Below are 11446 nucleotides of genomic sequence, written 5' to 3' on the forward strand. Positions count from 1 at the left end.
GGTTGTCTTTGGCTTGGGCAGCAGGAAGATAATTTTACTGTTCTGCCCTCTGTTGGGTTGTTTCCTGTTAGTTTAGCAGAACTCAGGTTGTCTTAGACCTATGGGAGAGAAGGTTTAACTAACCCCATCTACGGGGCCACATCTGTGAGATGACAGAAAACGAGAACAAGTTTTAGTTATCAGCCTGATTTCTCAACAATCCAGAAGAAACTGTTGGGGTAGATGATAGAATTTAGAAACAGACTAGACAGATATAACCGGAGCATTCCCTAATCTCAGTTCCTGAAGTAAATCCACGGATTTAAGTGTGTTTCATCACCCCCAAGGTACACTCAAAGTTTCTGTGGGCATTCTGGAAGTGCAGCTCGGTAGGGGAGCTGTGCATGCAGGAGCCCTGGGCGCAGGCTCTTGGGAAATGATTGCAGATCACTTTAGGACACAGTGAAGCGGCAGCAACGAGGAACGAAAGTGGGAAAGTATTTGTGTGTGTTTTCAGACGAACCGTGGCAAGTGTTCTGCCACTGGGCTGGGGGGAGGGGATGGGTGTCCTAAGTAACAGCACAAAGTTTCGCTCCAGAGAAAAACTGATAGCACACAACCAGATGAACCACCTAGGAAATCCCGCCCTCACCCCCTCCCCACCCCGCCACCGCGTGCCTTGGGGCGACTTTGTCAGTACCCTAAAAGTGTCCCACATGAGGTCACTTTGCCCGGTCACGTGCTCGGCACCGCCGGAGCGCCACATCGCCAGCCGCACCCCTCCACCCCGCCGCCCACGTGACCCGGCCTAGTTTCTCCCTGCCGGACCCTGCGCTCCCGGGAAGCCCCGCCCCGCGCCCGGCGCTCCGCCCACCGAGCTCTGCTCTTCGCCCTCCGGGGCTGGCGCGTGGCACCGCGCTCCACGTGTTTTGCTCCGCCCAATGAGAGTCGGCGTCAGGGCGTGAAGGGGCGGGAGGAAGGAGACGACTCGGTGGCGTCGCGCGGAGGGGGCGGGGCCTGCAACGTCGGCCAGAACGAGGGGACGCAACGGAGGCAGGTTGGAGCCGCTGCCGTCGCCATGACCCGTGAGTGCTGGGACCCTTTCCTCTCGCCCTTTTCTTTCCGCTCTCGCTAGCCGCACGGCCGAGAGCCGGCGCGTTCGTCCCTTCAGCTTTCCCGGCGGAAGGTTCTTGGGGGAGCGCTCTCCAGCTGCCTCCAGCACAGCCGGAAGCGCAGCCCTCCGCACGCCGCCACTTGCCGAGACCCCTGTGTTGGGCGCGGGCCGCCGGCGGCTTTCCGCGCTGGGGAAGGCGGGTGCCCTGGGTGATGGGCCCCAGCGCGTGCCCCCGAGGCCCAGGAGCTCCCCATACGCTGTAGCAGCTGTCTGGCCCCCCGCGGCACCCCAAACTTGACTCGCGCCGCCAAGCAGCTTCGGCCGCACCGCCCTCCCGTACCCCAAGTTAGCCTGCCCCGTGGCGGCTGCCACACCCCGGGCACCGAAGCCCGACTCTGGGGTCGGCGCCGAGGCTGGGACATAGTCGGGTACCGGTTGCGGGAGGAGGGGCGCTGGTGTGTGCTCGGAGCAGCCCCGGCACCTCACTTTCTACCTTCTCTCCTTAGGCGGTAACCAGCGAGAGCTCGCCCGCCAGAAAAACATGAAGAAGCAGAGCGACTCGGTTAAGGGAAAGCGCCGAGATGATGGGCTTTCTGCTGCCGCCCGCAAGCAGAGGTAGCCCCAGGGAGGGGAAAGGACGGGACGGGTCGGGACGGGGCGACCTGGGTTAGACCGAGGGGTGTACCAGGAAAGAGAACTATTTCAGGGCTCGAGTCTGGACGAGGTGTGAGGGGCAGAGCGCATTGCTTCCTCTAGGGTTTTATTTCCTCCCCACTCCAAATTGTTAGGTCACAGCTATACAGGAAGGGACTGGGGCGGGTCCCGGTCCGCAGGCTGATTTCTGAGTGCCGGGGTTGTGACCTTAAGGGCAAGGGCAGGGAGCTTCACACGTCTAGAACAGTTGTTTTGACAGCCCAGTACTTTTGGACCTCCTTGCTGCTTGTATCTCCTCCCTTCTCCCGACTTGTTCACTAGTGTCGTTGGGTGTGGTAGTCAGTACAGAATAGAGAGCCTTGGGCCTGAGTGGCCAGACTTCTGACCCCTTGGGCAACATCCAGATGGACACTGATTGCCTTTTGAGCCTTAGCTCTATTCCTCTTGTTCTCCTAGGGTGGGAATATAGCAGCCATATGCTGAACTTTGTCCCATCCACTTCCATCTTATCCTTTGTACCCTTCATCCCCCTGCATCTTGTCCTTTTTGCCCTCTGGTACCTCCCAGTGCCCCATCATCTCTACCCCCAGGGACTCGGAGATCATGCAGCAGAAGCAGAAAAAGGCAAACGAGAAGAAGGAGGAACCCAAGTAGCTTTGTGGCTTCGTGTCCAACCCTCTTGCCCTACGCCTGTGTGCCTGGAGCCAGTCCCACCATGCTCGAGTTTCTTCCTGTAGTGCTCACAGGTCCCAGCACCGATGGCATTCCCTTTGCCCTGAGTCTGCAGCGGGTTCCTTTTGTGCTTCCTTCCCCTCAGGTAGCCTCTCTACCCCTGGGCCACTCCTGGGGGTGAGGGGTTACCCCTTCCCAGTGTTTTTTATTCCTGTGGGGCACACCCCAAAGTATTAAAAGTAGCTTTGTAATTCCGTGAGCGCCTGGTTTGACTGGGGACTGGGGGGATGGGGATGGAGGAGTGACTGCCCTTTCCCACCAAAAGAGGAGACTTTTAGGCAACTAAGAGAGATTTGTAGACTTCATAAGGGAGACATCACAGAAGAAGCCTTTATTTTACTATGGCAACCAGAAAAGCATTCCAGTTCGGTGGTGAGGAATCCTCTGAGAACTATAGACTTCTTTTCTGTGATTTTATGCCCTAAGACCTTGAACACCATCCCCATGATGGTATTGAGGACCATCAGAGGGGAAGGATCTAAGACCTAAGTTTATGTCTCTTCCTCATTCTTTGTTTGCTTGAAAGTTGGCCAAGAAAAAACAAAAAAAAAACAAAAAAAACTTCGCTCACCAACTTCCGGTGTTCACATTCTCTTACGTTCTGTCATTCCTCATGGAATGAAGGTGGTTTTTGTCTTCCAGTTTCTTTGACCTCAAGTTCAGGATTAAAACCTGTGGTAGCCTCTGCTTGTTTTTCCTGTGCCCTGGTTTGTTCTGTGGTTCTGGGCTCTTACATCCTGTGCCCAGGGCTGAACCACTTGTTTCCTTTTGATTGCCAAGAGCAGACCCAGATCTTCAGACTCTGTTGGTCTTTCCTGTCCCTTATCTCTAGCTCAGAAGCCAGGAAGGGGCTGGTGCCACACTGCTAGATCAGCTCCTGAGTTTACTGACGTGGGAGTTAGACTCTTGAGCTTGAATGAAGACAGTTTTTACTGAATCAAGAAATCAAGGGTGTCTTTGGCCACTTCTTCCACTTTAGCCTATGTGGTACTCATTTGTTCTTGAGGTACTGAGCTTAGCCAGATGACTCCCGGAGCTAAGATTAGGAACATAATCTAAAGGGTACCCGGTTTTTTTAAATAGAGAATGGGGGGTTAGATTTTACCTGGCAGTACTGACGTGATGGCAGTGTTGCCTGAAGATACCAGGGTGGTGGTGATTCTGAGTGGGGAGCCAACAGAGTGGTTCCAGGAGCAGCCCCATAGAGAGGAGTACACAGGCCCAGCATGAGGCAACTTTGACCCAGAAGGTAGCCCAGCTACCTTTAGTGAAGGTCTTCTCCAGTTCTGCTCCCTCATAACTGTGAAACCAAAGACTGATTAGAGATTCTGCAGGGCCTTTCCCTCATAACAAGTTTTTCCTTAAGCTAGGTTTTCAGGAGAGTTATTTTATGTCTGCTTTCATCGTACCTGAACCAGTTGGTAAGTGTAACCATGACATAGAGTGAAGCAAGAAAGAAGGTGAAGTGGAAGGCAGAGTAGCTGTAGGGAAGATGCTGGCTCTGCACCTGGGCGGCTGGTGGGCTCTCTTGGTCAGTTGGTCTGACTCTGCAACTTTGCCCTAGAAAGAGAGAAGTGCCGGTGGGAAGCAGTGTTGGTGAAACTTCCCTCCCCCGACTTATGGAGGCTCTTGAGGGCTCTTTGGCACTTTACAGGATTCAACCATTGCCTAGATTGCCCACTTGGCTCACCATCCTCTGGTTCCACTGTTTGGGGGCAGCAGAAACAGAGTGAGGGCTTCTGTAAAACAAAGCAACATGTTTTGAAATGACTTCAAGACAATGTAAGGGGACTAATTTAGGAAAGTTTCCCTTTGAAAATATTGCCCTGGTATAAGAAGTGGAGGCACACCTGGGTTCAAATTCTTGCTCCAGCATATAACTGGCTATGCAAACTTTGGTGAGATGTTTAATCTTTTGTGCCTCAACTCCTCCATTTGTGAAATGGAGCAAATACCTACCTCACAGGGTTGTTGTGAGGATTAAATTAAACGAGATGTATGTAAAGTATCTAGCACAGTGCCTAGCACATTGTGGGTACTCAATAAAAGGAAATAGCTAGAATCTGAGCATTCTGGGTAGAGGTTGGTAGGATGTGTGTCTCTGTGTTTGGGGGTGGGATGTTGGGGTTAGTGAGCTCTGGATGCTCACCTGGAACTCATGATTGTAAACCTTGATGATCCACAGGGGTCCAAATAACTCAGCCAGGTAGGAAGCCTCATTGCTGTGAAAGAAAGAGTTTAACTTTGTGCCAGATAAGGATTAGGGGCTTTTATTGCCAACTAGTTAACGATGGTATCTTTTGGGGTGGGGGTGGGGAGCGGTATTTTTCTCTCAGAGGCCCTTAAAGTCTGTGAATTTTAAACTCAAGACATTCTCCCCTGCCCCCGTCATCTCACACAGATCATCTGACAAAGTGCTATTCTTAGAAATTGTCCCTGTTCGTGGGGAGCTTTTCTGGTTCTAGTCTTGCTCTACAGTTTAAATAAACCACAGCCCTGGACACTCTCCTTCACTGAGCCCGGGCACCCTCTCACACTTCCCATTGACATCTTTACGTACCAAGCAAAAAGCACACAGGCATACATGATACCCGCACTCAACACTGCTACCGAGGTGTCTGGTATTTGTGGTTCCATTTTATTCTGGCCAGGCAGGCACAAGGTGTGATTCTGTCCTTGAAAGGTTTCTACTGCCAAGTGGCAACAGGAGAGAAAGGGGTTAAAAACAAAGCTGGGCATTTAGCAGGAACAGAAAAGGTCTTCAGCACTTGGGTTCTCACTTGTCTCTGGGGGGCGGCTGGACAGTGCAGAGAAGGTCAGATATATGATATAGCAGCTGATGATAGAGGCTTGTAGAAGGCCAGAGCTTGGGTGCTCTAGAGAGAACAGCTGTCATTAGTTGACATGAATTTTCCCCACTTTCTACCTGCACTTCTACCCTCATCCTTGGGGGAGGCTGAGAGTGTGGGAGAAGCGGCAGAGGTTCTTTAGATAATTGAGAAGGCTAATAAAGTTATAATACTCAAAGGGACACAGCCCACCCAAAAATCTAGAATATTAAGTCACAAATACCCACTGAGGCGGATGCAAGGTGCGATGGAGAGGAAAGAAAGGAGGCCACAGAAGCAAAGATGTAGGCTGAGTATCATCTTGTTGAGCAGGCAACCATCAGGGTGTGTATAGTGGTGGAACAGTAGCAAAGCTCCCACACCTGCCGCACTGTAGAATCCTAGGGTAGTCAGTAATACAGCTAGGAACCAGGTACAGTCTTGGGCTGCGCCAGTTTGCCTAAAGAGAAGTGGATTAGGGTTTGTCACTCCAACCCCATCTCTCAGCAGACACTAATTGGTCAGCCCACTAATCTACACAGTATATTCTTGGTCTTTGCTTTTTTTTTTTTTTGTTTTGAGACAGGACCTCTGTATACTCCAGACAGTCCTTGAACTCACTATGTATTTCAGATTGGTCCTGAACTTTTGGCAGCCATCCTGCCCCAGCATGCCTCAATCCTTCAGCATTTTGAGTGTTGAGATTATGGTTATTTGTCACTTTTTTGCTTGATTATTTACTTGTTTATTGAGACAGGTTTCTGTGTGTCCAGGAACTCTATTTGGAGACCACCTTGGCCTTGAATTTAGAGACCCGCTTGCTGCTGCCTCCCAGGTGCTGGGATTAAAACTGTGCACCATCACCACTTGGCTACACCACCACTGCCCGGCTTCACCATTATTTTTTTTTTCAAGTCAGGATTTCTCTAGTTTAGGAGCCTGTCCTGGAACTCTCTCTGTATACCAGGCCGGCCTCGAACTCAGAGTTCGTGGAGCCTGTCTCTGCCTCCTGAGTGCTGGGATTAAAGGTGTGTGCCACCACTGCCCAGCCGTATCACCATTCTTGATTACGTGTGTGTGTGTGTGTTTAAAGAGATTGATTTGGAACTCCCTACCTTGCTTCATTTTTGTGAGATCATGAGTCCTGTTCTGGCTTGAACGTTTGACCCTCCTGTTGTCACCTCTACAGTACTGGGATCACGAGTGACATCACATCTGGTTTCTTGAGCAGTTTGGTACTATTCATTGGGAGGCATAGGGGCAATACCTAATGTGGCCTTTCTGTGTTTATCCAATAATGCCTGTCACCCTCCTTGGGGGGAACCTTTAGGGTTAGGAGCTCCTTACCAATTCTTGTTCCATGAGTGGGCAAAGGCTGTGATAAGCACCAGCTGTAATAGGATGAATGTGAAGCCTCCACAGATGCCAATATAATGCCAGGCTGCAAGATAGACACCATTGGTAACTTTTAGCTCTGGCTGGTCACTGTATCCCTCCACCCCCTTTTTGATTAGGAAGCCTGTGTAGCCTAGGCAGATCTCAAACTCAGTCCTGCTCCAGTCTCCGGTGTACTAGGATTACAGGTGTGTGGCATTATGTCGAACTTCCTGTCGTGAACTAGGAAGTCGTGGTCTACTCTTGCTGATGAGGGTATAAGATGAAGAGTACCTGGGAAGACATGCTCATCAGGGATACAGAAGGCAACAGTCCAGAGAACTAACAGGAACAACAACTTGAAGCTCCAGAAGCTAGTGGAGGTAGAGAGAAAACTAGATGTAGGAGAAAAGGCAAAGGGGAAAAAGGAAAAAAAAAGTATGGCAGCTAGGAAGAGGAGAGGTGGAACAAGTCCCATTGTAGTCCAAGTTCTAATTCAGATGCCAAAAGTCTCATGAGCAACACTGTGCACTTTATGGAAGGTTTACATATAACCATTGTTACTTTCAGTTTAGAGCCCAGGGGCTTATAAACTTATTTTCTGTCTTTTTACAGTGGTCTTTCTTCATCCTGGAGTTTCCTTTAGCCAGCTTGTGTCTACTTACTTCCCTCTGTCCCATCCCCATCCAAAAATCATACACAAACCTGTTATGCAGCTGTGCACGTGGGCTGGTGGGGGAGTGGAGGCGGACTAGCAGCACAGCCTGCAGCAGGTGGAAAGTGGCAGTTCCTGCACATACTCGATACACAGCCCCAGAGCCACTGAGCACTGGACAGTCCAAGTTGCCAAACAGGTGGGCACACAGCACTGAGGGCATCTGGATCTGTAGGAAGTTTGGTTGTGACAAAAGGTAGGACAAGTCACAATGCATGGACAGGTTCCAGCTTCTCACTGGTAGGGTGACACTTGCTCCCTGTTCCCAATCTAGATGTTATGGTTTCTTTCCCTCACTTTGCACCTCCTGCCCAACTTACCCCATGTGCTTTGCCCCAGATCCTTTCTACCACTGTCCTAGACAGCAGGAGGCAGCAGATAGCTGAGGCCCCCAAGTGGAGAAGGATGTAGAGCAGGCGGCTACAAGAAGACTCTGTGAGAGAGGGCCACCTAGAGGGGCAGCAGCTGGTCCAGGAAACAGGCCCACAGCAGGACACCTGGGAATAGAGCAGGAAGCAAAGGTAGAGCTTTGCAAGGGATGGTGTATACTGTGTGGGGTTAAAGGTCAAATTACAAACCCCTTCCCACCGTCAGGTAGTGAGTTGCTTCCGACTGCCTTTACTAAACACTACTATGATTTTTCATTGCAAGAACTTCAGTATAGGAGTGAACCACCTACATTTACCTAACGTTTGCTCTGTGGCTGGGAATGTGGGATGAGAGGTTTACCAGTTATCAGGCAAAGAACCAGGTATCTCTCACCAAACCAGCTATCTAAGGGCATCTTCAAATGTGTCTCCTCAAATGCCCTCTCACCTGATAAAAGGGGTTTTTCGCTGTGACATCGCCGACTCCATCATGCTGCTGTGCAAGGCCCAGGGTGGTGCTCCGGCCGGGGACGGTTTTTGCACCTATCATTTGTGATCCAGAAGTTAGGCGTAGATCCATTACTGGGAAAACGGATGAAGAACAGCAGCCTCTCAAGATTTTCACCCATTGGGCGGTCGCTGTGCTGGGCTAATAATCACTCAGTCTTAAGGCAGTAGAATGGGCATATCAGAAAATGAATACGGATCATTAGAAATTGGTAAATGCAAATACCCTTGTGAAGATGCCTTCACCGGGCTTCGTATTCGGGATCATTCAGACTGTTTCCTGAGATTAGGAGCAGTTGGCCTATCTGGTCTGGGGATTAGGTTTTTTAAATTGGTTTAGGATTAGCTGTGGGCCGCCTTGGTTGGTCAGAACTGGGTGTGTGTGTAAGGGGTTGTTCTTAGGTGAAGAAATAAGGCTGTGCATTTGGGTGGTGTGGGTAGTGAATAGATTAGTCGAAGGAGATTGCAGAAAATACAATTACGCGTGAGTGTGTTTAAGGATTATTCTTAGATGAAGAAGTAAGGTTGTGCATTTGGATGGTGTGGGTAGTGAACAGATTAGTCGAAGGAGACTGCAGAAAACACAAGCCGGAGAGGTCAAAAGCGAACGGCCCTCCTAGCCAAAGCTTCTCAAGACAGGCACAAAGGTGTGGTCCAGAGCCAGCCCCGCCCCATATCTGGGCGGAAGCTGAGGTTTGCCGGAAGTTGTGTAGCGGCAGCCTATGCGGCGGCGCGGTGAGATCGAAATGGCGACCGAGGGAGATGTGGAGCTGGAGTTAGAGACCGAGACCAGCGGCCCGGACCGGCCTCCCGAGAAGCCACGGAAGCATGATAGTGGTGCTGCTGACTTGGAGCGGGTCACTGACTATGCGGAGGAGAAGGAGATCCAAAGTTCAAATCTGGAGACGGTGAGGTTGACCGGGAGCTTGTATGAGAGGGTTGAGAATGGGATAGTTGAAGCCGATCCGTTTGCTGCCTAGCAGCGGCTTCGGGGCTGCAGATCGCGATAGTGAGAATGGACAGAAGGGTGCGGATAAGCGACAACACTCACTAGCCTGCGGTTTGCTTAAGAATTTGGTGGAGAGTGGGCCTAAGTGGACCTCAAGTGCACGGAATTAAGTGTAGTCCTTTGGTCTCGAGAGCACTCGTCATTTGAATACTTGAGGAACCACGTAGTTTTTTATTTTTGGTATTGCGTTTTAGATAGGAAATTTGGGTAGCACAGTCGTAGGTGACTAGACTGGTGTTTTCAACAGGCTATGTCCGTCATTGGAGACAGACGGTCCAGGGAGCAAAAGGCAAAACAGGAGCGGTAAGTTCAAAGCACACTGCCAACCCTACGGGTCCTCATTCTCCAGGGGAAAAAAAGTTTTTAATTCCTGTAGATCTAGGGTTTTCAACTTTGTAGTTAGCGAGTTTTTAGGGTAAGGAAAACCTCCAGGGGGAGGGGTGGGTACGTTTACTTGATTTTTTTTTTCGGTCAGCCCTGTTCCACCCATTTGCAGTGTGTTGCTGGGAGTGTTTTTTGTGGGAGTTTATGGCAGAGATAGAGAATGAAGACAGATGTGTATGTACACACATATATTTACAGGGAAAAGGAACTGGCGAAGGTCACGATCAAGAAGGAAGATCTGGAGTTGATAGTGAGTAGCAATGCCTTAGTGGATGCTCAAGTGAAGTCCTACCTAATTTGGGTTCCCAAAAGTGGTGTTGACACATTTATGCCTGAGAGGCGGCTACGGTGACATGATTTACCCTTTTCTTGCAGATGACAGAGATGGAGATCTCTCGAGCAGCAGCAGAAAGGAGCTTGCGGGAACACATGGGCAACGTTGTGGAGGCTCTTATTGCCCTAACCAACTGATAATATGCATTTTCAGACATTCTGGACTGATTACTGAAATAAAGTGTTTTGTTGTTCTGTTCATTTTTTTTTTCAGTTTTATCTCTGATCAAATGCATTATATATTGTTTTGTTGTCAATTTCTATGTTGGACCTTCATGAAAATATATGAACAATCAGTATAAAGAAGTATGTTCAAATACAGGCTCTATTTTTGTTACACTTATTTTGTGTGTTTATGTGTCTGGGCACTTTCTTGCCATAGTGCTTGACATCAGACGACAACTCTACTTCCACCACGTGGTAGTCAAACTCACGTGCCCTTTTCCACAAAGCCTTTCACTAGCCCTAAATAACAGATTTTAGGTTGTATGCTAATCTTATTCATCTGACTAGCTCTTGGCAATATAAAGGACACTTGGGTCCTCTGTAAAAGATTCAGTTACATGTGCTTCTATGATAGCTTGTGAATTTTATTTTTGTTTTATCTTTTTATTTTTATTTATTTATTTATTTATTTTGGTTTTTCGAGACAGGGTTTCTCTGTGGTTTTGGAGCCTGTCCTGGAACTAGCTCTTGTAGACCAGGCTGGTCTCTAACTCACAGAGATCCTCCTGCCTCTGCCTCCCGAGTGCTGGGATTAAAGGCGTGCGCCACCACCGCCCGGCCTTATTTTTGTTTTAATCAGATATGTTCTTCCTGTGTTGTAGCCCAGCCTATTTTCACACTCAGATCACTTCACTAACACACTTGGGGGCTGTGATTTCAGTCATCCTTCAGTCTGCTCTTTAGGCTAGCTCGTGAATACCAAAAGATTAGCTCCTCTTGGGGTCTTTTGAGTTACCAACCCCATTCATAGGCCTCTGGAGTAAAAATTTAGGGTCTAGACATGGGAATATAGATCACAGAAATGATGGGTCAGGGCTGGAGAGATGGCTTGGTAAGTACCTGCCTCAAAAGCACAAGGAAGCCAGGCACACGCCTTTAATCCAAGCACTCAGGCAGTCTCTGAGTTCAAGGCCAGCCTGGTCTACAGAGTGAGTTCTACGGACAGCCAAAGCTACACAGAGAAACCCAGTCTCAAAAAAACAAAACCTGAAAACAGACAAGGATTCTGAGGAGTGGCCTGGTGGTGGTGCCACACAAATTTAATCCCAAAATTTGGAGGCAGGAGCAGGCAGATTTCTTGAGTTCGAGGCCAGCTTGGTCTACAAAGTTCCAGAACAGCTGAGACTACCCAGAGAGACCCTGTTCTGAAAGATCAAATAAAAATAAAAAACAAAAAAAAAACCAAGCCGGGCGTTGGTGGCGCACGCCTTTAATCCCAGCACT

General features: G+C 49.5%; 3 protein-coding genes across 5 annotated transcripts; 2 read left to right on the forward strand and 1 right to left on the reverse strand.

Annotated features, from left to right (window-relative positions):
- The first annotated feature begins 982 nt into the window (after positions 1-982).
- Positions 983-2678, forward strand: Serf2 (small EDRK-rich factor 2). Of its 2 annotated transcripts, none has more exons than XM_005364344.2 (3): positions 983-1064; positions 1600-1708; positions 2315-2678. In XM_005364344.2, the coding sequence occupies exons 1-3, from the start codon at positions 1058-1060 to the stop codon at positions 2598-2600; spliced, it is 402 nt and encodes a 133-aa protein (XP_005364401.1). In that variant the 5' UTR covers positions 983-1057; the 3' UTR covers positions 2601-2678. The 2 variants fall into 2 exon arrangements, with proteins under 2 accessions (XP_005364401.1, XP_005364402.1); XM_005364345.1 differs by having other exon boundaries at positions 2338-2678.
- Positions 2679-3529: 851 nt separating this feature from the next.
- Serinc4 (serine incorporator 4) lies at positions 3530-8796 on the reverse strand. The gene is given in 13 exon segments (XM_005364343.3): positions 3530-3659; positions 3662-3779; positions 3889-4039; positions 4170-4218; positions 4629-4701; positions 5040-5166; positions 5260-5355; positions 5556-5767; positions 6655-6748; positions 6976-7055; positions 7387-7565; positions 7717-7893; positions 8213-8796. Coding segments are annotated over 13 exon segments (1593 nt in total). The 5' UTR covers positions 8345-8796; the 3' UTR covers positions 3530-3554.
- A 120-nt stretch (positions 8797-8916) lies between these two features.
- Hypk (huntingtin interacting protein K) lies at positions 8917-10336 on the forward strand. 2 transcript variants are annotated; one of them, XM_005364346.3, is made up of 4 exons: positions 8945-9179; positions 9528-9583; positions 9863-9914; positions 10040-10336. In XM_005364346.3, exons 1-4 carry the CDS (start codon positions 8994-8996, stop codon positions 10133-10135), a joined length of 390 nt encoding a protein of 129 aa, XP_005364403.1. In that variant the 5' UTR covers positions 8945-8993; the 3' UTR covers positions 10136-10336. The 2 variants fall into 2 exon arrangements, with proteins under 2 accessions (XP_005364404.1, XP_005364403.1); XM_005364347.2 differs by lacking the exons at positions 9528-9583; positions 10040-10336 and having other exon boundaries at positions 8917-9179; positions 9863-9922.
- The last annotated feature ends 1110 nt before the right edge of the window (positions 10337-11446 follow it).

This window comes from Microtus ochrogaster (assembly GCF_000317375.1).
Source record: "Microtus ochrogaster isolate Prairie Vole_2 chromosome 14 unlocalized genomic scaffold, MicOch1.0 chr14_random_1, whole genome shotgun sequence".
Classification (NCBI taxonomy): domain Eukaryota; kingdom Metazoa; phylum Chordata; class Mammalia; order Rodentia; family Cricetidae; genus Microtus; species Microtus ochrogaster.